Source organism: Prionailurus bengalensis, chromosome D1 (assembly GCF_016509475.1).
Source record: "Prionailurus bengalensis isolate Pbe53 chromosome D1, Fcat_Pben_1.1_paternal_pri, whole genome shotgun sequence".
In the NCBI taxonomy this organism is placed as follows: domain Eukaryota; kingdom Metazoa; phylum Chordata; class Mammalia; order Carnivora; family Felidae; genus Prionailurus; species Prionailurus bengalensis.
This window is the reverse complement of record NC_057346.1, coordinates 13,458,393-13,483,834: the sequence shown is the minus strand read 5'-3', so window position 1 is coordinate 13,483,834 and position 25,442 is coordinate 13,458,393. Positions and strand designations below refer to the sequence as shown.

Genomic DNA, 25,442 nt, shown 5'->3' with positions numbered 1-25,442 from the left:
CATTGTGATGTGATGTTTATTCATTCACTTAACAAATATTTATTGAGCACAGTATAGCATAGTGGTTAATTGCATAAGCTCTGTCTGCACCTTAGAGATTTTGACCTTGGGGCAATTGCTCCATCTTTCTCACTATGTTTTAAAAAATATAAAATGGGAGATAATACTATGTGCCATGGGGATCATTCTAAGTATTAAATGAGATTATGTATGCAAACTACTTAATAAAAACTCACTAATTTCAAGAGTAGTAGTAGTAATAATAATAATAATAATGATAATAATAATAGTGGCAAATATAAATATTACTCTGAGCTAGGGGGCTAGAGTTCCTGGCATAGAGGATCTTACTTTATAATTTACACATCACTTTAACATATACATAGCCTCAAATTTTTTTTCCTGATTTTGGTGGGACTCTGCCTTTGGTCTGTTCAGGTAGCTGTACTTCTGGAAGTGATAAGAATAGGTAGGACTTCGCAGACTGGGCATTATCCTGGTGACCATGTGGTGATGGTTTCCTGCCTCAGGTAGCACTATTTGTCTGCTGGAGCTTTGCTGACTTCCTGAGAACTGCCTGTAGTTCATGCATCGGAGCCTGTAATTACTGAGCAGAATATCCAGGGCTGTGAAGACAGGGTAGTCTTGAAATTAGTTTATGCATAATGGATAATGGGAGGCTGTTTTTAAGTGTAACTTATTTGGTGGATTGGCAGATCTTGACTTCCTTTTTGATATGTATTGTTTATTTATTTATTTATTTATTTATTTATTTATTTATTATTATTTTTTAGAAAGATGAGGACAGAGGGCCAGGCAAGTCATTTCGCGCAGCTCCTCTGGACTACAGCTCAGACTTAGCAATTTACATTCAGTAATCTCTTGGTCATTTAGCCACAGATAATTTGTCATGGTTTGTTTTAGCTGTTGTGATATTGATATTTATTATGCAAATTGTATTTCCTACATCTTATTGTTCTGCATTCTATGAATACTTAAATTATTATAAACCTTTACACTTAATATGGCTCGTCCTTCAATTTGATGCTTGAGCAACAGAGGGTCAGAGCGCATACGATCTTCTAGAGGGGAAGAAAATAAGTAATTAAAAAGCAGACAAACAAGAGAGCCGGCTGCCTGGTTGAAAAGAAAGCAGAGGCAATTTCGGGGAGAGAGAGCGAGTCCGGAGAAGCAAATCCTTTCAGCCGGGAGAGCCTCTCCCAGAGACACGGGAAGCTCGGAGCACCTGTTGGTCCCCAGCCGCCTTAGCAGGGACTGGGGGCATAGAGGAGGGAGTGGGTTTGAGCCTCGAAGGAGGAAGATGGCAGACCCTATCCTCACACCCCCCGCCTCCGCCCTCCACCCCGAAGCCTTGACAGAAAAGATTTTTTTGTTGAATGTGTACAGTCGTAAATATATATTATTGCATATGTGTCAAATGTATTAAATATGCTAAGTATAAAAGCCAGGAAGGAGACCTTCAGCAAGCTGGGGAGCCTGAGGCGGCCCTCCTCGACCCACCTTTCCTGAAAATCTACCGCAAAGATACCGAGTCGAAAATCCCAGAGCCCGACTAGGGCTCCTTTCTCCCAACTATGCCCTAGTCTACCGCTAGGTTGTTGAGCGGGCTCTCCCGCTCCGCCGGACGTGCAAAGCACGCATGCACTTCTCCCAGATTGTTTTGTCAATCCGGGGACCTGCATTCTCACTCTCCACTCCCGAACAGCCCCCGTTTCCCAAAGATCTATTCCTTCGGTGCAAGGTGAGTGACGGAAATTTGCAACGTGTGGTTTCCAGGCCAGATGCACTCGGTGTACCGCGCAGGGGAGCCTCCTAGGGAGATTCTCCAGTCGTCGGTCGGCTACAGCCATTGCTGTATACGTTCCTAATATAGGTGTACGGGAAGCGAGACCCGCCCCCTGGAGCCCGAGCCCCCACACGCCGGGAGCCCAGGAGAACACTTTTTCCTTGATCCCGGGGAAGCGAAAACGAATTTTAACATAAACATATTTGCATACGCCCCTCCCCTTGGCCCCGCCCCTAGGTGGCGCGGGCGCGCCGCCGAACGCCAGCGCCAGGGGGCGGGATGGGGGAGGGGGCGAGTCCTCCGAGAGCCGGGTTGGGCTAGCGGCGCTGTGATTGGTCGGTCCGGACTCCGCCCCCGGTGCATGTCATTAGCATCTCATTAGTTGTCCGCTCGGGCTCCGGAGGAAGCCACCGCCGCCAGTCTGAGGCAGGTGCCCGACATGGCGAGTGCTGTGCTGCCGAGCGGATCCCAGTGTGCGGCGGCGGTGGCGGCGGTGGCGGCGGCGGCGGCGCCTCCCGGGCTCCGACTCCGGCTTCTGCTGTTGCTCCTCTCCGCCGCGGCACTGATCCCCACAGGTAGGTGTGGGCACCGGCCGGTTGGCCCTCTAAATCTCCTAAGGCACCCCAGTAGCCATAGTCGTGGAAGGGGGAAACGTTTCCATGACAACCTTCCCCCACTTCCTAAATCCGAATCCGAGGGAGTGTGGAGAGGAAACTCAGGGCTGAGATGGAAGGGGCAGAGGGGATCGGTGATCCCCTTCTCCCTTGCCCAGCTGGGTGGGAATTGGAGCCCTCAGGGATGGCTGCACCCACACCTTTTCTCCCCGGCTTGGCGCGGGGTGCGGAGTGGAGTGAGAATGGGGGGCCCGGGGGCCAGAGAATGTGGGAGAAGGGGATGGATGGAAGGTACCCCCCAACCTTCCGGACCCTCCCAAACTCGTTGTTGTCCCCGTAACTTGCAGGTCCTCCCGTCCCATAGCTGCCCATTCGCCCCCACCTTTCCAGCGGGCCTCCTAATTCTCTATCCCCTAGACCTCCCCATGGCTGACTAGCAGCCGCCTCCGGCGTGATTTCTCACCGATCTACAGGACATCCCCAGACTTGTCTGGTCACTCCTGCTGTCCCCGCGCTCTGCCTTTCTCCACCGTCCTCCGAACCGCGCGCCCCTCGTGTCTCCCTCCAGCCAGATCGCTGCCCTCCGCCCCCCCTCCCCCCGCTCCCGCCGCCCGGCTGCGGGGCTCCCGGGCCCAGCTCCAGGCAGGGAAAGTTCCTCAGGCCCGGCCCCGCGGAGCGGGGCGGGGGGAGGTTGCTGTCGCCGCCTCTGCGGGAAGGAGCCGGGAGCCCGCAGCCCGCCTGGGCCACGGCGTCCTCCGCCGCGAGTGGGGACGCCGGGTTCCCATGCTGCCGGCCCTTTTCGGCAGCCCTGGGGTGGTGGAGGGAGGTTCGCGGCCTCTGCGGCCAGGCGGGCACCCTGCGGGCCTCCGGGCGCCCCCTGCGTGCGGAGCTGTCTTGGGAATTTGCCCAGGGGCGGCTCTGCACGCCCGACGCCTTCCCCGAAGACGCCGAGCACTCGACAGGAGCACGATGTGTGACTGCCCGTGTGCCGGGCGCGTTGGCGCGGTCGGGAAAGAAGAGGGCAGTGTTTGCTTTTGCTAACAAAAGGGAGCCGGAGCTCTTCCCCAGCGGAAAGGCTGGCCGCGCTGCACCCTGCCTCCCCTTCCCGCCACCGCCGCGCTCGACTGCCGCGCGGCGTCCCCGCGCCCCCGGTCGCGGGCTGCGGGCTCCGGGCTGTGAGCGGGACCGAGAGGCACGGGGCCGAGGCGGGGGGCTGGGGTGCGGGAGGGGATGCAGCAGGGCTCCGCGCCTGCAAAGCCCCTCCTTGCAGCTTGGGAGCTGCAGGACCCGCGAGCAACAAGTGGCGGAGGACACCGAGAGCTCAGCCCCCACCTGCGGAGCCCCCGGCCGCGGCGGGCGCAGCGCTGGGGCCACCGTGCCTTTCCCGGGCGCCTCTCCGCTTGGGCTGTGCCTTTTGTTTACACGCTAGAGGACACACAGTTACGTAAACACCGCAGGAGACACGCTGTAGGAAATGGGGATGTCTGGGGTGCTGGCTTTGCATTTGGGGATGCCGGGTTGGTTGCTTTCCCCCGAAACAGGCTCGCAAGGGCGCTGGGCTTGGGGAACCTATCGGGGATGTATACGGGTGGGAATCTGGCAGCTGCTCGGTTCCAGAGCTGAGGATTTTTGCTTCCATGCCTCTGCTTGTCTCCGGATGTTGTTTATGTGTTTTCCCTCTGTGAATTCTTAATTTATGAGTTACGAGATAATTGGGTTCAGCCTATGCCGGTGTGGTTACAACTTCATTTCGGGCGATGTCTCTGACTGGATGGGTTCAATAAAATGTTCCTGAAAGAGATCCCTCGTGCTGCTGCATTGTAAAAAGCGCCAGTGTCAGTTAAACGTGAGCGTGAGTAAAGGCTCGGTAACTGGCGCATAATAGAGGCAACAATAGACTTGTATTGGCTGCAAAAAAGGAGGGGGGGGGGAAGCGCTGGTCGGGGATATTGCCATTTAACTAAAAATGGGAGCCGTGCAATGCCGCTCGGCAGCGGAGTAGGATTAGATTATACCTCCTGTCCCCAGCCTGCTCATTGACGGTACCGGGTAGTAGCGACAGTACTATATTTGTAACTATCTCGCGGTAAGAAGTTGCCTTCCCAGCGAGGGATGTCTGCAGACTCAGAAAGGAGCGGTCTGGAACTCAACCGTGCATGTCAAAGCTACAAGAAAATTCTGTTGCCAGTTACCATGGAAGCAGCTTCTTGCTCTTGTGTGCATCCCTGTTTGTACGCTGGTTATCAGATTGTGTTCAAATTAGAAAGTAATTGGGTTTGATTTGTAGTGAGGGGATGAGATGACTTTCTTTCAATCTGCTTTTCCTCTTACGCCTTTTTCGGTGATGGGTTTGGGAAGGGGTCTTGGCCCAGCCCCCAGGTCCTGGGCATCCAGAGTAGACTTTAGGTGGGCACTGGGGACTTTGCTTCCTTAGTCCTCTCCCGTTAAGCTTTCTCAGAGGCCTGCAGGTACCACTGTCAGGTTAGAGAAACCTGTTGGTGTTGCCTTGTAACTTCATTAGGCGTGTTTCATTTACACCCTCGCTGGGAGAGCTATCGGGGGCCATTGGGCAGTAGTAGATCCTGGTTCTGTCTTCCCCTGCAACTGGATCCATCTATCCCCTGGAAAAGATCTCCCATCTCTCCTGTGATGTTTGGAGTCAATGGATGTTAATGAAATGCAGCTAAAATGGGGTTGTGGAAACTCACTCCTCAGTGTAAATCACGCCTGTTACGTTTTAGGTGCATGCATGCTGCTGCTTCTCGTCCCAAGTGAACCAGTGGCTGACTACCCTCCTCTTACCTTTTTTTAGCATTAGAGAGGATGGCTGATGGGTGGAGGTTTGTGATGGTGCCGGAAGCCCAGGGGCTGAGTTTTGCCTGTCCTGGCCTGTTGGGGCTTGTATACCGGGGATGGGGACTTTACAGAAGTGCCGCCCTGCTATTGTTGCCTTTCCCTGCATCAAATTGAATAGCCACAGGAGGGACTTGCACTTGTCTGTGATAGCTTTGATAAAATATCCCTCATTAATGCCACTTTATATTTACAGTGTGTCACTGGAGACGCACAAGGCTTCATTTAGTGACTTGTGTGACGAGACAAGCTTGCATTATTTGCCTGGGACATTTTGGAGGAACAAGAGGCCCATTGAGCAATCTTTTGAAATGAACAAATACGGAAAAAGGGGGGAATAAAAGAGCAGGCAGTTCCCTGGAACAAAGAGCTTTATTCATATGGATGTTGTACATGCTTTATGCAGTTTTCCCCAATGGCCCTCCTGGTGAAGGGGAGTGGGACAGGGAAGAAGCCTTACAAGCAGGACACTTTCGCTTCCTCCCTCACTTCCTGACTTCATATTCTTACCGAGTTGGGCCTGGACTCCCTGACTGCTCGTGTTGCTCCACTCCCTCTAAAAGCCCAGAAGGTAACAGGTTCCCGGGTCTAAAAGAGAGATTTTGAAATGCTTTTTCCCAGCTCTGAATTTCCGCAGAAGATTGTGCTAGCTACCTGTTGAGACTCCTGGTCATTGGAGGACTTACTGGTTGAAGGGAAAGAGGTGTCACTTTTTTTTTGACATGTGTCAAGAAGTGGTTTGAGAGAGAATGTCAGATCGGTAAGATATCTTGCAAACTCTAATGTTAGTCTTGACTAAAATTTATTTTTAAAGAAATGCCGTAAACATTGAAATCCCCAGTCTTCAATATCATTAATGGTGCTCTTGGAGTTTTTGGTGGCTTTTGCCCGCACCCAGGCATTTTCGCCTCGTACCTACGTGAATTTTTATAATTCCTTGGCCTGCATTGCTAAATGATTTTCAGGCTTTAAAAACTGGATAGTATTGCTGTGAATATAAACTGTCTCATTCTCTGGGTTTTTGTAAGTGACATTTTAATACCTAATTGGCCGCTTAGCTTTTACATTTTAAAAATGGGTGTGTGTGTGCGTATGCGTGTGTGTGTGTGTGTGTGTGTGTGTGTGTGTGTGTTTGACAAAAGGCCTGTTTTTATGTGGGGAGATCTCTTAAATTGGGCCAAACTAATCTATGGTGTCATTGGAATGGAAATTTACCAGCATGTGAAGAAAATTTATAAGAAATAAATCCTAAGGATTCAAATGCTGTATCTCTTTCTTGTGAAGAATAGTACTGACCATTACGCTGGGCATTTTTCACTGAAAATCCAGCACAGAAAGGAGAAATCACACAGCGACATCTGTTGCAGAATTGAAAATTTGCTGCTTTGAGTTGGGAGCAATTAGTCCCATATAAGCGCCTAATGGTATCAGTCAGTGTGTATGCACACTCATACAGATATGTATATCTATACATGCATGTGTACGTATATATGCATGTATACAGACACTCACCCAATACAATATTCATGTTCACCTTGCCATGTATTTAATAGAAAATGGAACATAACACCAAAGCTGCTTTTTCTTATTACCTGTTGAGGAACTAGAGATTCTTATAATCATGGAATTTTTGCAAAGGGAAGGATGTTAAAAATCGTCTGGTGAAATCTCATAATTTTACAGCGAGGCAGCCAAAGCCCACAGAGAAGGACCCTGCTGACCGTGGAACTGAGGATAAGTCAGTTACCCAGCCCGGCCCCCTGGGAGCAGGCCCCTTGATGTCAAGTCAGCAAACCTTCTGTTCCACCTCCCAGCAGGGATACCCCAGTGAGGGATGTGGATCATGGGTAGAACTGTATCTTGGCTAAGGCTAGTTTATATTGAGAAGACAGCAAGATTAATTGTTGTTCTAGGTAATAAACCCCTGGATCAGAGGAGTGACCTCTGAGATAAAAGGACCAGTTCTTGGTAAGGTTGTCTTTGGTATTGACAAATGATTCTGAAATCTGTGGACTTTATTTGGCAGTTACAACATGAATGTCGTCCAAAGCACCTTCATAGGGGAGAGCTCCTGGATTTGTGTCACTGCAGTAAGTCAGATGTGTGAGAACTGGGCTTCAGAAGCCGCAGCTTTTGATTTTTAAACTCTTGATTTGTCTTTTCAAGGATTAATAGTAACAGTAGAACTGGTTCCATGTAACGAAGGAAAAAAGGAAGGATCCTTAAGTCAAGAACAAGAACACTGCTTGATTTTCTTACCGGGTATTTGTCCCTTTTCTTTTAAGCAGAGAGAGAGCTGAGGACAACTTTTTTTTAACATTTTTTTTTAAATTAAAAAAAAATTTTTTTGTTAGTTTTCTTTATTTTTGAGAGGCAGAGACAGAGCGTGAGTGGGGGAGGGGCAGAGAGAGAGGGAGACACAGAATCCGAAGCAGGCTCCAGTCTCTGAGCTATCAGCACAGAGCCCGACACAGGGCTCAAACCCACGAACCGTGAGATCACGACCCGAGCTGAAGTTGGACGCTCAACCGACTGAGCCACCCAGGTGCCCCAGGACAACTTTTTTTAAAGCAAAGCAAAAAACAAAAAAAAACAAAAAAAACTGTGTTTGCAGGATGACTTTTTTTTTTTTTACGTTGCTCATGTTTTGTTTATTTTTCCATTTTATTATGGAGATTTCCAAATACATGCAAGAGTAGAGAGAATGCCATAATTAACCCCGTGTGGAAGTCACCCAGTTCAGTAAATTATCCACCAGTGGTCAGTCTGTCCTCTGTACGCTTCTTCCTCCACTCCCCAGAGTCGTTTAAACAAATCTTGGACATCCTATCATTTCTTCCATCATTTACTTTAGAAAGATTATCCTAAGATACAGTCACCTTTTCCCCAGCTCTCATAATCACAGTCTCATGAACTGAATGTACAGCTTCTCAACTGGTATACAGAATTTTGGCCCTGCCTGTGCTTTGCCAAGGTAGAGGGAAGGCTTATACTAGTGGGAAAAGCTGAGGCAGAAACAAGAGAAGCCAGAGCGCAGATTACTGTCTGCAAGGAGACCTTTTCGTGTGGTTTGGTTTATTTTGAGCAAGGTTTTGTTTGGATCGGATAAGATGAGTTTTATTGTTGTGTAAATACGGTTGTGTAAATATGCCATAATTGTAGCTAATCTCTCGACTGTGGCAGGCTATGGAAAGCACCCATGGAGAGATTGGCCATTTCCAGTTGTTCTCATAATGAATACTCTCCATCCGAGGGCTTCTGTAGGCAGGGCTATTTTAGTTTGATGGCTGTGAGATACCTCATTCATGTATTTATCTTTAAATGCCTCCGTGGTAGAAATGCCTTTGCATTTTGTGAATATATGACTTAAAAGAAAAAAAAAATGTCTTTTCTCATCTTGAACTGGCTAAATGCTAATTTCAGCCTGTGTTCTGTAACCAAAGTGATCACAAAATGCCTTCTTTGGTGTGGGAAACGCAGACAGCAAGCTGTAAGTACCTTGTTTTTGCAGGATGGGGGTAGGAGAGAAAAGGTTACTATTTGTCCTTCTCAATATTTGCCCCGTTGATTTAAAATAGGAATTTCGTAATTTCAGCTACAACTGTTGGAACGCTTTAGTGTTAATTTATGAACTTCTTTGGTTTAGGGGAAAATAGGTTGGTTCCATTTTCCAAGGTTCGTGAAATGTGAGGGCGTGTGTGCGTGTTAAGAGGTTCTTGCTCAAATGTATTTAATGTGGACTATAAATCTGAAGCATTTGGTTTTTTGGTTTCCAGCCAAACAAGTAATTACACATGAGATGGTTTTGAGGGGTCTGAGCATTCCTGGCCAGGTGAAACCTGCCTCCCACACCCCTCTTCTGAGTTGGCCACCGCACAAGAAAAGCTCAAAGGAATGCCTACATTCGCGGATTGGGGAGCGCCACCAAAATTGAATAAAAAGCCTTTGTTTGGAAACCATCAATGAAGGAAGGGACCCACTGGAATGTTTGTAATTACAAGTGGCACCTCCTTGTTTAAATTTCAGAAGCCACAGTTTCTTTTTCAGAGATTTAAATTGCAGGCTCTAGCCAGCAGCTGCTGTTGTGGTTAATGGGCAGTTTCTCTTTGAAGCTCTTCCAGTGCTGGTTCTCAAAAGCTTTGGTGCAGTTGGCCTTGAACTAGGGTTAGAAGAAAGGGAGCTGGAGGTATTTATATACATGCCCGGCAAAAGTGACGTGTGGCCTTTATTATTACTCAAAAGAGCACCTTGGCGGCAAGGTTGAGAGGAAGCAGCACTAAGAAAAGTCTGCTATGACTGACAGGTGTCTTGAATGGGGTGATTATCTTAAGAGAGATGTGGGGTGGGTGGGGAAAATTTGTTCTCTTAGTAGATATCTTGCTGGAATATAGTCATTTGACCCAACATTTTGATCTAGATATTTCAGCAATGTTAAATAGTCTTGAAATGAAAGCACCGTGATATATAGTTAAATGCTATTTGGTGTTTGAAGATGGTATACCAGTGACATGGGCTTTTAAAAATGCCTAGAATAAGTATCTTGCCCTTGGCAGTCTTCCTTGGTAAGGTAGGCGCTCGCTCTCCAGCCATCCAGTCCTGGACCGCAGTGTCAAATTGGAATTAAGTTGTGAGGTTCCCGGAAGGGGGGCAAGGAGGAATCTGCCTAAAAAGGGTTCACCCGCCCCATCTCTCCCATTGTCTGTATCGTACCGCTCGCCACTTGGCTAGGACGAACGTAGAAGTTACCATGTCAGAAGCGGAACCTTTCATCTTTCCTGTCGTAGGTATCAACTTTTCTCAAAGTGTCATTATTGCAAATGACACCACAGCCGTCCTGGTCTCCAGGGCCCTGAAATTTGGAGTCTTTTTTTTTTTTTTTCTCTCCCCCCCTCCTTGGTTTTCACTCTTGGACTGAAATAAAATGGGGCTGATTGTTCCTCCACGACATTCTTTCTCCGGAAGCCTCCACGTCCTCTCTAAACCATGTTTTATCAGCAGAAGCTTCCCAGCCAATTCCCCTGACTCCAGCCTCCGCCAGTCAGGACATCAGTCCACCTACCCGTGTTGTGATTCTTTTCTGGACATGGTCATGACACTGCCCTTCCAGAAAACCTAATCTCAAATTCTTGCTTCTCACGTCGGATTCACAATCCACCTTGTTCTGTCTTTCTCTTTCTTGTTCCTTCCTTAACTGCTTTCTCAGTCCTCTAATTGCCCTCATTTCTTGTTACTTTTCTAGCCCTTTCCTGATGGGACTGGAAGACAGGTGCTTCTCTGTTGAACCAAGGAAGAAAGTGTGGTTTTGCTGCCAGCCTTCAGCTAGTTGTCTTTGCATGAAACTGTGCTCTTACCTGCTTTTCACTCAACTGTTTTGGTTTACAGGTATGGGCTCTGCTGATTCTCCTCGCCTCTCTTGCTTATAAACATCTTCCCTTCGCAGCTTCTGGTTTAACTAACATGTGCTTATCTGTACCCCGACACAGTCCTTTCTTTTTCTGCTTTGTAGGTATATATGTGAGTACGTTTCTCTACCGTAAGCTGAGGTGTGCAGATACTTTGGCCATTATCTGAGCGACAATTTTAAACAACGGTGTGCTGACGGTGCATTGAGCCGGTTTGGTGATTCACGTTCGAATATGGGCACTTACTAACAGCACGAAAATGGTGTAATTGACCTAACAAATTACACGCTGGCAAAGTAAGACTTTCAGACAAAAAGTCCAGTCTTTAGGAGTGGGAAGACTTCAGAAGGGTCAGAGTGCCAGGGAGCAGTGCACTTGGCATCAATGAAATGTACCCCTCTGAAGATGATCCAAGAGATATACCACCTTAGAAGAGTGTTTGGTGCTCATGTTCACAATGTCTGGTTACTAAGAAGTACCTACCTGGGGAGCCAGAAGGACAGTGTGCTAAAACCCGGGCCTTTTAAATAGCTTTGACTTTGGGGGCAGTCCTGCCTATCTAAGCTCTGTCATCTCTAGCATCAGAATGGTCGCATTTTAGTTGATCACATAGACCTGTACGCTGTCACTCGCTTAAGAAAAAAAATGAAACCTTTGTTTTTCAATCTAACTGCTAATCTCATTATATATTATATTTAAAAACATTTCTATTATATCTTATTTTTTAGAGAGAGAGAGAGAGAGGGAGAGAGACAGAGGGAGCATGCATAAACCGGGGAGGGGGCAGAAGGAGAGAGAAAGAGAATCCCAGGCAGGCTCCACTCTCAGCATGGAACCTAATGTGGGGCTCGATCCCCCAACCCTGGGATCGTGACCTGAGCTGAAATCAAGAGTCGCATGCTCAACTGAATGAGCCAGTCAGGAGCTGCTAATCTCATTATCTTAAGGATTTTTTTCAAAGCCTTTATCTGGTAATATTATCTGCCACTGTTTTTCCCTGATTTTTTTTTTTCCTTGTCCGGCATCCTTCCTTTGCAGCGTTCAGAGGTTGCTGGTAGAAGGTTCTATACCATGATAATTCAGTGATATGAAAACACTTGTTTATCATGGAGTGTTTGCGGATAGTGTTGGGAAAAGGTTGTATGTCCAAATGTGCTCTGTGTTTGGCTCTTTGCTGAATATGCCTGTGATAAGCCAAGCTACCCAGCCGAGAAGTCACCAGCTTGATTCACTCTTCTGAATAGCAAAGGAGCATGGCTTCATTCCTCTTACAGAAACCTTTCCTTAAACAATGAAAACTTAAGAGATAGGAAGAAAAAAAACCCCAAGTTAATTTAGTACTAAATTACCGCTCAAATGGTTTTATCTCTTAAAAGGTTCAAGTACAGATTAGCTTAAATGACACTGAACTTCACTTTTCCTTGTGTGTATCTTGTGTGAGCACACATCATTGTGAAGAGACCTCTGTCTGCTTTCTTTTCGTTTTGTTAGTAATCACATGAATGTTAGTCGCTGCTTTTTTTCCTTTTCTGAAGCAAATCTCTCCCATCTCTGGGCCAGATTGGCAAACAGTGTACCCAGTTTAGGTTACAGAATACTAAAACCTAGTGCTTTAGTCATGAGTGAAAAACAGCAAAAGCAGCCTAGTTTATAGGGTGTTAAAAAATAAAATAACCTGTATATGAATGCACCTGAGAAAGACGTATTTTATACATATGACTTTTTAAAGAAATATTTACTTATTTTGAGAGAATGAGCGAGCAGGAGAGGTGCGGAGGGAGGGAAAGAGAGAGAATCCCAAGCAGGCTCCACGCTGACAGCACAGAGTCCGACTCAGGGCTGGAACCTGTGAATGGTGAGATCGTGACCTGAGCCGAAACCAAGAGTTGGACGCTTAACCAACTGAGCCACCCAGGCGCCCCCATGTCTGGCTTTTATTAAAACAGTCACTACTCATGGATAGGGGCTAGGGGTTATGTCTGGCTACGGCTACTACTGTAAATCCCTTACGTGTTTGGCAATACTGAAAAATACCAGGCTGAAAGAATTGATTCAGGATGTACTCAACTCTCTTTAAGGTGAAACTGAAGAACGAAGTGGCAGCAAGGTCCCATCTGGAGCCGAACGTTCTTTGGAAGTAAATGGAATCATCCAGTCTCCTTGGAGAAACTGGCAGTGATTATAATCTCAAAAAAAATTTTTTTTTAAATTTGCGTGCATGTGCAGGCGCGTGCACAAGAGAGAGCACCCAGGGGAAGGGGGGCAGAGGGAGGGAGCGAGGGAGAGAGAGACAGAGACAGAGAGAGAGAGAGAATCTTCAGCAGGTGCTACACTCAGCCTGACGCAGGGCTCAATCCCACAACTCTGGGATCATGATCTGAGCGGGAATTAAGAGTAGGACGCTTAACTGACTGAACCATACAGGAGCCCCTCAAATTTTGGGGCTTTTAAACACAGACAGGAATTTTTAATTTTACTCAGCCTCTTATATTTTATATTCTACATTTAAATCAATAACTTGGTATTTTCTGTAACTAACCCATAAGTCATTTGGTAGAAAAATGGGAATTTAAACATTCTTTTTAAAATAAGTATCTGCTTTTATTTGTTTATTAAAATTTGTTTTTAAATGTTTATTTATTTGTGTGAGAGAGAGAACACAAGCAGGGGAGAGACAGGGAGAGAGGGAGACACAGAATCCGAAGCAAGCTCCGGGCTCCCAGCTGTCAGCACAGAGCCCGTCGTGGGGCTTGAACTCACAAACCCCAAGATCATGACCTGAGCCGAAGTCGGATGCTTAACTGACTGAACCACCCAGGTGGCCTGAGTTACCTGCTTTTATACCAAGCATTGTGTTAGGCACATTTATAGTTGAGTATGCTGGTCCCTGTCTTCCAGAGGGTTGTAGTTTATTTTTTCTTAACTTTCATTTTGGAAAAATGTTAAAACCACAGGAAAGTTAAAAGGAAAGTATCATGAATGCTTGTAAACCCCTTACCTAGATTCATCAAGTGTTAACATTTTGTCTGTTTGCTTTACCTAGCTCTCTGAATTGTGCATACTCACCTATCTCTTTTCCTGTTTTTTTCTGAACTGATACTTCAGCATGGAGCTCCAACTCCCGAGAATAAAGGCATTTTCCTATGTAGCTTCAGTGCCTTATTACGCTCAAGGAATTTAACACTGATTCCATAATATTATGTAATACCTAGTCTATATTCAAATTTCCCCATTTGTTCCATTGATAGTCTACATATGCGTTTCTTTGTCTTTAGAATCTAAGGCATCTTTTGCCTTCCACCTTTTTAGGGTTTTTTTTTTTTTTTTTAAGGAGTTGGGGGTGGGTGTGTGTGTCTCTGATGGCATTGGTATTTTGTTCATTCCAGAGCTGATGTTTTGTAGAATGTCTCACAGTTCCACAGATGGATCATTTCCTCATTGTCTGATTCAGATTATAGTCACAGTCAAGAACACTGCATAGCTGATGGTGACACGTTCTTATAGCCCTGCCTCAGTTTGTCCTATATGTGGTGATGGTAAGTTTGATCCCTTGGTTGATGATAGCAGTTTAGTTACTTAGTTTAGGTGGACTTAGAGATTTCTCCATTTTTATCCCTTGGTAGTAAGTAATTTGGGGGATATTTTTGAGACTGAAAATCCTGAAAATCTCGAACAATACTTCACTTAGTGGTTTTGGCAGAAGTGATAAACCTTGTCTGAATCAAATATCACGTTGGTGGTTACAAAATGGTAATTTTTCTAATTCTGTCATTTCTCTGTATCAAGTAGAAGCATTCTTGTTTAAAGAAGAACTTACCGTTCCCCCACCTCTCCTCTTTTTTGAAAATCACAGTGGACTCATAGATTTAAAAAAGAAAATTCAGTGTAGTATATTTCATTACCCTCACATTTGGCGGGTGGGAACCCCCTCAGTCTGGCTGTTTCCTTTTGATATATCTCCTTTAATTTTTAAGTGCTTTTTTAATTTTATGTTGTAAGAAAATGTCTAAGCTCATGTTGTATTTTCCCTGCCCTAGGCCTGGAATCAGCTATTTCTCCAAGAAGTCTTGGCTCCTTTTAGCAGAGGAGTGGTATTTCAGTTCCAAGGCGGTGGGCTAGTTTCTCTTGACTTCACGCTTCAGTGGATAGAACTAGGATATATATGTGTATATTTTTATAGTATATAAAATAGTATGTAAAATAGCGTATATAGTATGTAAAAATAAATAATACATTTATTATCTATTATAATATACATTTAATAATTTAAATAATATTAAAAACATTTACGTATATTAAGTATATTTTATTTATATTAATTTATATTGAATAAATATAAGTATATTCCACAATAAGTATATACTTATTTATAACTTTATACTATATATATATATATATATATATACACATACACACACACACATTATCTATTTGTCTATATCAATTCGAGTATAGTACCCCAATGTTCTTTTTCTCCTTGTCCTGTTCCTCACTTGTATCTTTCTTTTCCCGTGGTGAGAACCTTGGTTCCCAGCCATGCCAGTGTCTTAGAATTAATACAAAAAAGTTTTGAAATGACTCTGTCAAGACCACTGTAGACAACAAACCTACCAAATAAAGTTCAATAATATTTGCCATTCTTTTTGCCTTTAATATAAATCCCACAGAGGATAGACAAAGTACTGTATCTACAAGGTCACAAATTAGTTCCTTCTGTGTGTGTGTGTGTGTGTGTGTGTGTCTGTGTCTGTGTGCGCGCGCGTGTGCGTGTGTGATCAATTAGATCTATAAATATATACTTAGGGTCATTTGTTTCTGTTTATATTCAATTTCATGTTTTTTTTTTTTCCTAAACCTGTTGATTGAATGATATATTTTGAACATGTGAATCATTAACATGGCTCAAAAATCAAAACTGTGTAAGCCTTACTCCCTTGCATGTATTTTCCGGCCCATTCCCACTTACCTTCCCGTAAGAGCCAATTTCATTCTTTTTTCATAGATCCTTCCAGGTTTTCCTTTTGCAAAAATAATAGGTAGAGTTGTCTTTTGAAAATACCTTTCCACGGTCTTTGTTAACATCTGCCTATACCCTTTTTCCTTATTAGGAAAATCCTCGGCTCTCATGTTTATTTTGATGATTTCCCGCCATTTGGTTTTATGTTACTTAGAAGCCTTTTTTTGTTTTTTTTTAACCTTATTTTCATGTCTCTTCCATTTCATCCTTCCAGGGTAATAGTTCTTCTTGGGTCGTTGGGAGAATTCTGTACCTGTTTTTTCATTTAATTCACCAGATTACTTGCAGGGAAATAGGGACTGCCCCTTTCCCTATAATGCAGTGCGTGTCTGTGATGTTTAATAACCTGGCTTCTCATCAGTCTTTCTTGACTCTTCTTTTCATCCAGTAAATTGGCAAATCTGTATCTCAAGCCTCGATGCCCTCTCCTTCTTCCCACCCTGTTTTGTCTTGTTTTTCCAGTTGTGGCATACGTACTGTAAAATTCATAGCCTTTCGCACCGCAACCTCAGCCCGTGTTCTAAAACTGCCTACTGGACGTCTCAGTCCACAGATACTTAGCTCAAAAAATATTAATGACAAACAGAAGCTGTCATTCATTTAGTGTTTCCACCCTAGGAGTAGTTCTGTCTCTTGCCGCATTTTACAGATGAGGAGCAGAGAGGATGATAGGTCCCTTGTCCAAGAGGCTTAAGTAATAAAGTGGCAGAACCAGTTGTGTCTTCAAAACCTGTACTTTTGAACACTTAACTATTTTTTTTTTTTTAATTCAAGATGTCTAACACTGAGCTCAGCTTCTTTCCTCCCCGAACCTCCCTCTGTCCTGTATTCCCTGTCTTGACGCAGGGTACCGCCATCTACCCAATGGGTTAAATAAATCTGGAAGACCTCTTAGAGTAGTCCCTCCTTTGCTGTCCCCTGCCTGTCTGTAACTTACCAAGTCTTGCTTCTCTCTTGCATGCCCTCTGTTTCACCACCAGTGTCTGACTTTACCCTCATCCTTGTTTGACAGACGAGGAAGTAGTTATATGCTGATGGAAGAGCCCCTTAACTGGCCCATTTACCCCTAGTCTCGTCCCTTGTAGTGCATCCCTAACACTGGTGTTTAGGCAGATCTTGGTAAAACACACCTTAGATGATCGCTTTCATGCTTAAAATCATGCTTTAAATGTCTTCTTGGCACCTTGACGATAAAGCTGATGCTCTTACAGCCTGGCCTACAGTGCCTTTCTTCACTTTCTGTCTTTCTCTCCAGCTCATTTTGTGTCAGCCTCACTCACCGCGTTCGTCTCGCTAGGTCTTGCTCAAGGTCTACCCCCCATGTTGTTTACTTTAGCGAAGTAAACGTGTCCCGGATGTGCCATGCTGTCAGGCCTTTCCCTTTTTTATGTCTTCTGCCATCTACCGAAACACTCTTGTCTATACGGCTGATTCTGACATGGCTGTTGAGAGCCACTTCGAGCACCGATTCCTCAAGGAAACTTAACTGCGACCTTTCAGGTGGATTATGTGCCTTTTCTGTGTGTCCTTCTTCAGCCCTTCCCTAAAGGGCTTTATCTGACTTAGCTTCTTCCTTCCTGTTAAACGTGTTTCTCGAATTGCCCTGAATTCTCTCTCTACATACACCTGTGCATTTTGTATTTGTCCAGTGGTTTCCACCAACAGAAATGTTCCACTCTCTGGGCTTCCATGTCAGCGCGAAGATCCAATCCAGTGTTTCTTTTCAAATCTTACGCGATTTCCAGCCTGAATGTAATTTTTTTTTTCAGCTTCCTTTACAACTTCTCTAGCCATGCTGTGACATTGAACACTTCCTACCTTATTATAAGTTGACATGTGCCCGGGGGTATGTGTTTTTCTGTACTTCCGTAGGAGCGACTACTTCTTATTCATCTTCGCATCCTCAACAGCATGGAGCACAATGCCTTACCTGTATGTACTATGTGCTCAATAAACATTTGTTGAGGCTGTGAATGGGTTGGAAATTAGGTATGCATGGTCTGTTAAACCATTTCTAGCTCTTTCAGCATAAATGTGAACAGAGAATGATATTCATTCAGTCTTGGAGACCAGTATAAAGATGATCACTCCACAGGTTTTTTGTTCATGTACTTTTTTTCTTCCTCTACTGTGTGATTTCCAATATATATACAGCTTATCTTTCCTCCTTTGTTATGGATACTGGTAGCTGGAGTATATAATTTGCACTAAGGCCTTTGGGTTAACGAATGTAGTTTAGTGGTTACCTTATTATCAGCTTTGAGAAGGAGAATTCTTACAAGTTGTTTGTTCTCTCATAATGGATGAAGAGCTATCAACATGCCTGACTTTTTCATAGCCTGAAGGACTGACTTCTAGTGTGTTTGTTCATACCTGGTTGTTGGGCAATTGTTGGAGAGGTTTAGATAGACTACCAGTCCAGATAAGAGAACCTCTTTCCATTTATTGAATCACTTCACAGTCCGGGGATGGCTGGACTTTGAGTCATTGTGCTGCCATACTGGCACTTTATAGTTGAGGCCACAAACCAAGAAACTTACCTCTGAGGCCTTCTGCTTCTCCTCACCTCAGTTTTCATGAGAGTCTTGTCTTAAAAGTGAGATATATTCTCAGGAGAGGCATGGCGAACTTAGGGAAATTTAAACCTCAGGGCAACAGTTTTTCTTGTACAGTAATAAAGATATATGTGGAGTCAGTGGCTCCAGGATCAAAAAATAGATCTCAGTAGTCGGATCAAGCGTGAGAAATGGCTTGTTGCTGGGTTTCACAAAAAATGGGTTGGGTGAGGCCGTCTGTCTTTTGAAGATGCTTCCGCTGTTGGCGTGGCTCTGTCGTTGGTGCTAACGTGTGGCAAAATTAAGCGTATTTGCCTATGATAGATCTAGTTTTAAACAGAAAGGTTTCCTGTGGGCCTCACATGGAAGATGGGAGAGATTTCATATGCAGGCCGAGGAGGAGAGAGTGTGCTAACATCACCTTTTAATTTAAGAGAAGTTTGGAGTTTGTTCTTTCCTGTGAACATAGAGGTGGAACCCACTCTAACCAGAGTTTATTGCTGTAATATTTTTTAAATGCATTTATGACACTGATCTATCTGTGACCTTGTAAAGGCGTTTTTAGTGGGAGGGGGTAGCCAGCCTTTTTTCTCAGTGTCATAAGTGATGTCTGTTCAATAACTCTAACTTCCTGACAGTCCTGGAGGGGGCGGAGGACCCATCATAACTTGTTTTTTATGGCCTATTTCTAAAGTGTTCCTTCATATTCACATCCATTCATTTAGACTTCTTTTCTCCCCGCCTGAGGCAGGCATCCAGCCTAGTCTGTGTTTGGTGCTTTAAATGCTTTGAGTTATGGAGAATCATAGCATTTTATCGATGCTACCCTTGTAGCTGTATAGCTCTGTGTTGTCTCAGGTTACACGGCTGGCATTTCTGAGGCATTGTGGGTGGACCATTGCAATTAGTTGAGGTTTCGACCGGGATCACCTATCTGCCTTGATTTCTAGCATGTGACATTCTTCTCTCCCCCCCCCCCCCCCCCCCCCCGCCTTTTTGGTAGACATCTTTTCAGGGATTGCCTTCTTAAGGAATCCTTCAAGTTGCTGTCATTAAACCCTTCCTTTCCACCATTAATCTTGGTAAATATATCTTTATCAGCATGACCTAGTGTCAAGTGAATGATTTGATAACAATATTCAAGAAAAATTATATCTTTGAAATACAAATTTTGTCGGTGCGTTAACGTATAGTATATGATTGGTATTAACTCACGAAAAAGAAGAGATTAGTTAATCAATTTCTTCTAGAATTAGGTGGTTAATGCTTCAAGCATCCTCTATTTAAAAGCAATTGCTTCTAGGTCCTGTTGGCAGGATTGCTTATTTCATTATTCTGGTCATTTGCATGAAAACAAGTTGATGATTCTTTAAATAACTATCCCGTTCAGTTTTCTTTTCCTCTTGAAATGTTATTCCTCAAGCGTTCCATTCCATTCATGCTGCTGTATGAATCAGGCCTAGAAAGTTAGAATTTCAGGCTAAAGTAGTAGTAGAATTTCCCTTCACCTCTTTTTTAACCAAAATTGATCTCCCATTTTCATATTAATTTACCCATGATTATATCTTTTTATCCCTGTTTCATAAGGTGAACACATACAGAGTTCTGCTTTAATAGAATATTTTTCAAGGTTTTAGGATTTTTTTTTTAAATGAGGTCATCACCTTGAAGATTGTGACCTGAACTTTTCGTGAACTAAAGGAGAAAGAAAAGGATAGACTTAAAAAAAAAATGAATATATAATCTCCTTATAATGGAATAAGTGATCAGAGCTGATTCATTTCATAATACTTACCTGGTGCTAGCTCCCAAAGCACTCTACCATTTCAGTGAGAGAAGTTCCACATTTATGCTTTGGATCACCAAAGGATTCTCTTTGAAATGGTGCTTTTCGAAAAAGATTTGGAGACCACTAGCCTAAACAGAATGAGTCCTTTTGGTTCAAAACAAGGCTGGAGAGAATGACACCCAGTTGACTGGAGAGCCCATCAGGGGTGGGGCCAAAGCCGTGGGCATTAACAAGGAATGCTCGGTTGTCTCCTCTTTCCTCTCTTCCTAGTCTTTGTGGGGCCCCAGAAGGTGTGAGCGTGGCCACAGCAGAGAACTGGATAAGGACCTGAGATTTCAGACCCCCGTCCTCTCGTCCTCTCTGTCTTTCCATCGGGGTACATAATGGAGGGAGCTGGCAGGGGGTTGGAGTGCAGTTCTGAAACCAAGTGCTGAAAACTTGGGGACAAAAGAGGTGAGAGGAAAGGAGATTCCGGCTTGAGGGAGAATCACGTGAATCAAGGTTTACAGGTAGGAAAGCTAAAACGGAGTGTGAGGTGGGCTTAAGGAAAGAGAGCTGGTGATAGATTGTGGAAGAACTTTGAATGGCAAATTTAGATTTAATTCAGGGGGTCATTTGGAACTGTTGAAGAGTTTTTGGGGAGTGAAGTAACATCAAATTGATGCTCTAGGAATGTGAATCTGGCAATGGTCTGTGCTTAGATTGGAAATGAGAGGTGGGGAGGAGGTGTGCCTGGGTGGCTCATTCGGCTAAGCATCCAACTTCAGCTCAGGTCACAATCTCATGGCTTGAGAGCCACACATGTGCTTTGGGTCCTCTGTCTCCCTTTCTTTCTGCCCCTCCCTTGCTCATTTTCTCTCTCTCTCTCTCTCTCTCTCTCTCTCTCTCTCTCTCAGATATAAATAAACAAACATTAAAAAAAAAAAGAAATGAGAGATCACTTAGTGGTGTAATATTCAAGTAAGACTTAATGAAAACTTGAACTAGGGCAGTCAAGGAGGAATGGAGGTGGGATTGACTGGATTCGATGGCTGACTAGAAATGGGGGTGAGAGAAAATAAAAACTAGAAGGGAAGATGTGCTTTGATTTCGAACTTGAGTAGCTTAAGGGAACAGCTATTCCAATACACAGAAATAAAAATGTCATATGATGGGTTTAATGAGGGAAGACAGTGAGCTTGGTCTGGGGATATATTAAACTTGAGCTACTAAAAGAACATGGAAATACTTACAAGGTAGTTTGAAATGTGATCCTCGGGTTTAGAAGAGAAATTGAGAGCAGAGCTAGAGATACAGATTTGAAAGTCATCTGTAAAGAGTTGGTAACTGACGTTCTACATTGTGCGTTGATGCACTTACTTAGGTGACACACCCATGTTGCAATACTGATGTTTGCCTGACAGTGAGTGAGGTTCCGGAGACGAGCGAATGGCAGATCCTAGAGGTAGAACCTTAATAAGAAGGTGTGTTTTTCAGGGACAGGATAAGGAAGTGTGATGAACCCCGGGAAAGACTAGTCAGAGGGCAGGAGAATATTGTAGGTGTGAGATAGGCAGGGTTGATGTGGGGTGGAAGTCCGTTATCTAAATAGCTGAAGATCATGAAGGGGGGAGAGGGAAGGTTCATTGGAAGGGAATGAGCTCTGGGGAGGAGGTTACATAAGAATGAAATTAGGTAATAACTTAGCCAGTCACACAGCTAGGATGTGGCCACACTGGAGCCAGGTTCCATGTTTTGGACTAGAATGTACTACAGTGAGTTCAGTTCTCAGTGTACAATTTGTAGTACAGCAAATTGTGCCTTTAATCACGGTATAGGGAACTGTGGAGAGCCTGTTCAGCCTGTCCATATTAGTTAAAATGTTTAATTAAGATTCTTGAGGTTGTGGTGTTGAATAAAGAGCAAATTAATGAACTTCACAACTGTCCTTGCATTTCACATAGTGAGTGACAGCTTTGGCAGGCGGGAGCAGGGAGGGCTAGAGGGATGCTGTTTTTCTGGAAGTGTGCTTCTTTAACAATCAGACCCAGACAACAAAAACAAATCCTAGTGCAGCACAGGGAGCACTTCCAGGATGGCAGGAAGAATCTAGGTCAGCTTAACGGCAGCTCCTTTTCTTTAGGTAGATTAATGTTTGCCACCCTCGTTTTCAACACGCTGTGTAAAGTCCAGAAAGACTGTGCGTGGTTCCTTAGCACATATTAGCCAGCAGGGGGTCACAAATTAAATTGATGTGTGGGAGCATTTTGATTTGCAGTTGAGTAGAGAGAGTGTAGCTCCGGCCTAATATGGCAGCCTGCTGAGTTGTGGTCTGTAGTGCCTGAACTCTTCTGTGTGAAAGATCCATCCTTGTGGAAGTTTTTTGCATATTACCTCGAGGAGATGACTCCTCTTGTCCTATCTGTAGTTTAGCCGGGGAGCTCTGAGACTGGAGCTGGCTAGTTTAGCATCTGAAGATCTTTCCTCTAGCCATGCTCTCCAGTGCTGCTCGATAGAACTTTCTGGGACGATGAAAATATCGTCTGTTGCGCTGTCCAGTGTAGCCGGATGCCACGTGTGACTCTTGAGCACTGAAATGTGGCTACTGCACCTGAAGAGCTGGGTTTTTAACCATATTTCATTTGAATTAATTCAAATCAAAAGAGCCTCCTGTGAGTAGTAGCTACCATTTTGGACAGCAGGGCTCTAGACTCAGAATTAGAAAGCTGAATTCTTATGCTCACCCATAGTGGTAAGAGAGGGCATTAGAAGGGGCATTGTAAGACATTGACATTCACCCCAAAGTCAACAGGTTCGTATTGAGTCTTGGACTCAGCTTTTGTGGGCATCCAAAGTGCACATTTTTTCTCGACTTTTCTCTTGCTGTTCATGTCTGAAAGCTTCTGGAATATCCTAATTGTCCTTTCTTTATTTGAGGAATTATCCCTTTTGTCCTCAGAGGGGTAGAGCTCATCTGGTCCACAGATTAATAGCTCTATCTTTGTCCTTAGGACTCTAAATCTTGAAGGTTACTCTTACATGACTGTATTGCTGTATGCCAATTCACACTGTTATCTTTTTTTTTTTCTTTTCTTTTTTTTTTTTTTTGGATGCTGAAAATGAGTGAAATGTGAAAAAAACATTATTCATTTTAAATAGTTTTGACTGCCAGGTTAATGCGACTCTTAAGCGGAGCTTCATGAGGTCTGGCCATAGTAACTGCTTTTAAACTTGATTTAAAGTTCTTAAACATTCTGAATTGCTTCACCTAATCTTTTTATACTGAACGTACAATTTTCAGGCTCTTTTTTATTTTCAAATCCATAACTGACAGCTGCTCAACACCTCATTCAAACAGTTCTAAGAGTTTGAGAGAAAAGTTCGGACAGACTGGATTTACTGACATCAGTTGGATGGAGATATTGTGGATTTAAAGATGATAGAGAAGGGGAAAGAAAAATGTGAAATAATTATTGCATGTTCACCGCTTGCCCAATGACAGTGATTTGAAGCTTAATAACTAACAAAACTGAGAAGAAGCAGAAGGACATTTGAGTTAACTTTCAAAACTTAACATGAGGAATGACCATTCCATTTGAAAACAAAATTTTCATGTGTGGTCCTATTTGTTTTACTACATTTTAAAAGGATATTGATGCCCAGGAATGCCCTTAAACCAGCACCTCACTACAGACTCCTTGAAATATATTCTGTAGATTCTATAGGACTGTAAACTCCTCAAAAGAGCCCTTTGGAAGAGTCTGTGATGTCTGGTGCCTAGCAAATATTTCTTATAAAATGATCATTTTATAAGAGTAACCAAGGTCGTAAGGTCTTCCTCCCTCTACTTCTAGTGGCAAATGAAATTGCCCTGGTACTCAACTCAGGAAGACTCTCTGTGCCACAGTGAATATAGAGAACCTTGTCAGGGCGTATTTATCCAAGATTAAAATTAATATGACTATAAATTTTGTCCTTGGTTTTTTAATATCTTTTGAGTAAACATTGCATGCATATCTCTGTGTGTGTGTGTGTTGTGTGTGTGTGACCTACTCTGTGCTAGGTCTCCCTATCACCTATCACCTATCACCTGTGCCAGGTCTCTGTGATAAGTGCTCGATTTACAAAGATGAATTGTGTAGTGTCTCTTCCCTGCAGGGACTTCTATTTTAGATTCAGATGAAGGATACCATAAAAATAACAATGCTGTATGCTAAGACCAATAACAGACATAGTTTGGGAATGCTACAGAAAGCGTAGAAGAGTGCCTAATGCAGTATGGAGACTTGGAGTCAGAAAAGACTTTCAGGGGCCCTTGAGATGGGTCTGAAAGATAGGTACGAGAGAGCCATGGAGATGGTATTAGGAGTTTGTCCAGGTAGAGAGATAATATACAGACAGGTACAGAAGCATAAAAAGCATGGGGAATTCTGGGGATAGCTTGGCATGGCTTGGGGAAAAAACCCTTGAGGGAGCAGCTGGAGAAGGTACGTGGGAGTCGGAAGGAGGAGGACCAACTTGGTAGTGAGGAGTTTGGGCTTTATCCCAGGGTGAGTTGCCTGGAGTAGGTGGAGGGAGAGGTGGGATGGTGAGGATGAGATAGGCTGGGTGTGGAATGCAGTGGCAGGGGGTTACAGAGAGGAGACGGTTAGGAAGGAGCCATGGAAGAAGCTGAAAGCTGAGGTTTATAAGGGCCTCGAATCAGGGACTTGCTAAGCAGTTTGGGAGGAAGTACGCTTCAGGATATATTGATGTGGATAGAATTTCATGACTGAATGTGGGACTGAGAAGGAGGAATCTAGGTTAATGATCAAGTTCTGGCTGGGTCATCTAAGTGGTGATAAGCCCAGTAACCAAGCCAGGGAGTTGAGACTCCCAGGCAGTGCTGGGGTGAAGGTCAACTGCTCAGCTTTGGAGCGGTCTGTGGCATACCCGTGTGCAGATGTCTGGCTGAGCTCTCCGCATTCATTTGGAGCCATGGTCACGGACAAGCTGTCCTAAGAAGAACGTATATACACTGGGAACAAGGAGGAGAGGGGCTAAGGACAGAACTTCAGGGAACGCCGACAGTTATAGGAAGGCAGAAGATGAATCAGTGAAAGGAACGAAGAAGGAACTGTCAGCTTTTGAGGAAAACCAGGAAGGCTTTGTCTTGGCATCCAAGAGAGAAGAGCCTTCTAAGAAAGGGAGGAGAAGCACTGTCAAAAGCTAGAGGGACGTAAGATTAGATAAAGGAGGCCATTCACGGACCTAGCTCTTAGGCATTTGCAGGGGAGCCCAGTGCAGTGGTGAGTGGAAACCAGATGGCAGTGGGTGGAGTGAGCCGTGGGGAGTGCAGGCTCGGAGGCAGGAGTCCCGACAAGTGTTTTAAGAGACTTAGCTGGTGAAGGTAGGGCAAGGCAGAAGGAAGTGGAAATAAGGAGATG

At 44.3% G+C, this 25,442-nt stretch overlaps 1 protein-coding gene across 5 annotated transcripts in view; it reads left to right on the top strand.

The window, feature by feature from the left end:
• The first annotated feature begins 2,193 nt into the window (after positions 1-2,193).
• The window catches only part of CADM1 (cell adhesion molecule 1), a 326,910-nt gene continuing 303,661 nt past the window's right edge, over positions 2,194-25,442 (top strand). For 3 of the 5 annotated variants that reach the window (XM_043579400.1, XM_043579399.1, XM_043579397.1), the window contains exon 1: positions 2,220-2,382. In XM_043579400.1, coding sequence (XP_043435335.1) covers positions 2,247-2,382 — 136 coding nt within the window. In that variant the 5' untranslated portion in view covers positions 2,220-2,246. Of the gene's footprint in view, positions 2,383-25,442 lie in introns of all 5 variants that reach the window. The other 2 variants (XM_043579395.1, XM_043579398.1) reach the window with 2 other exon arrangements.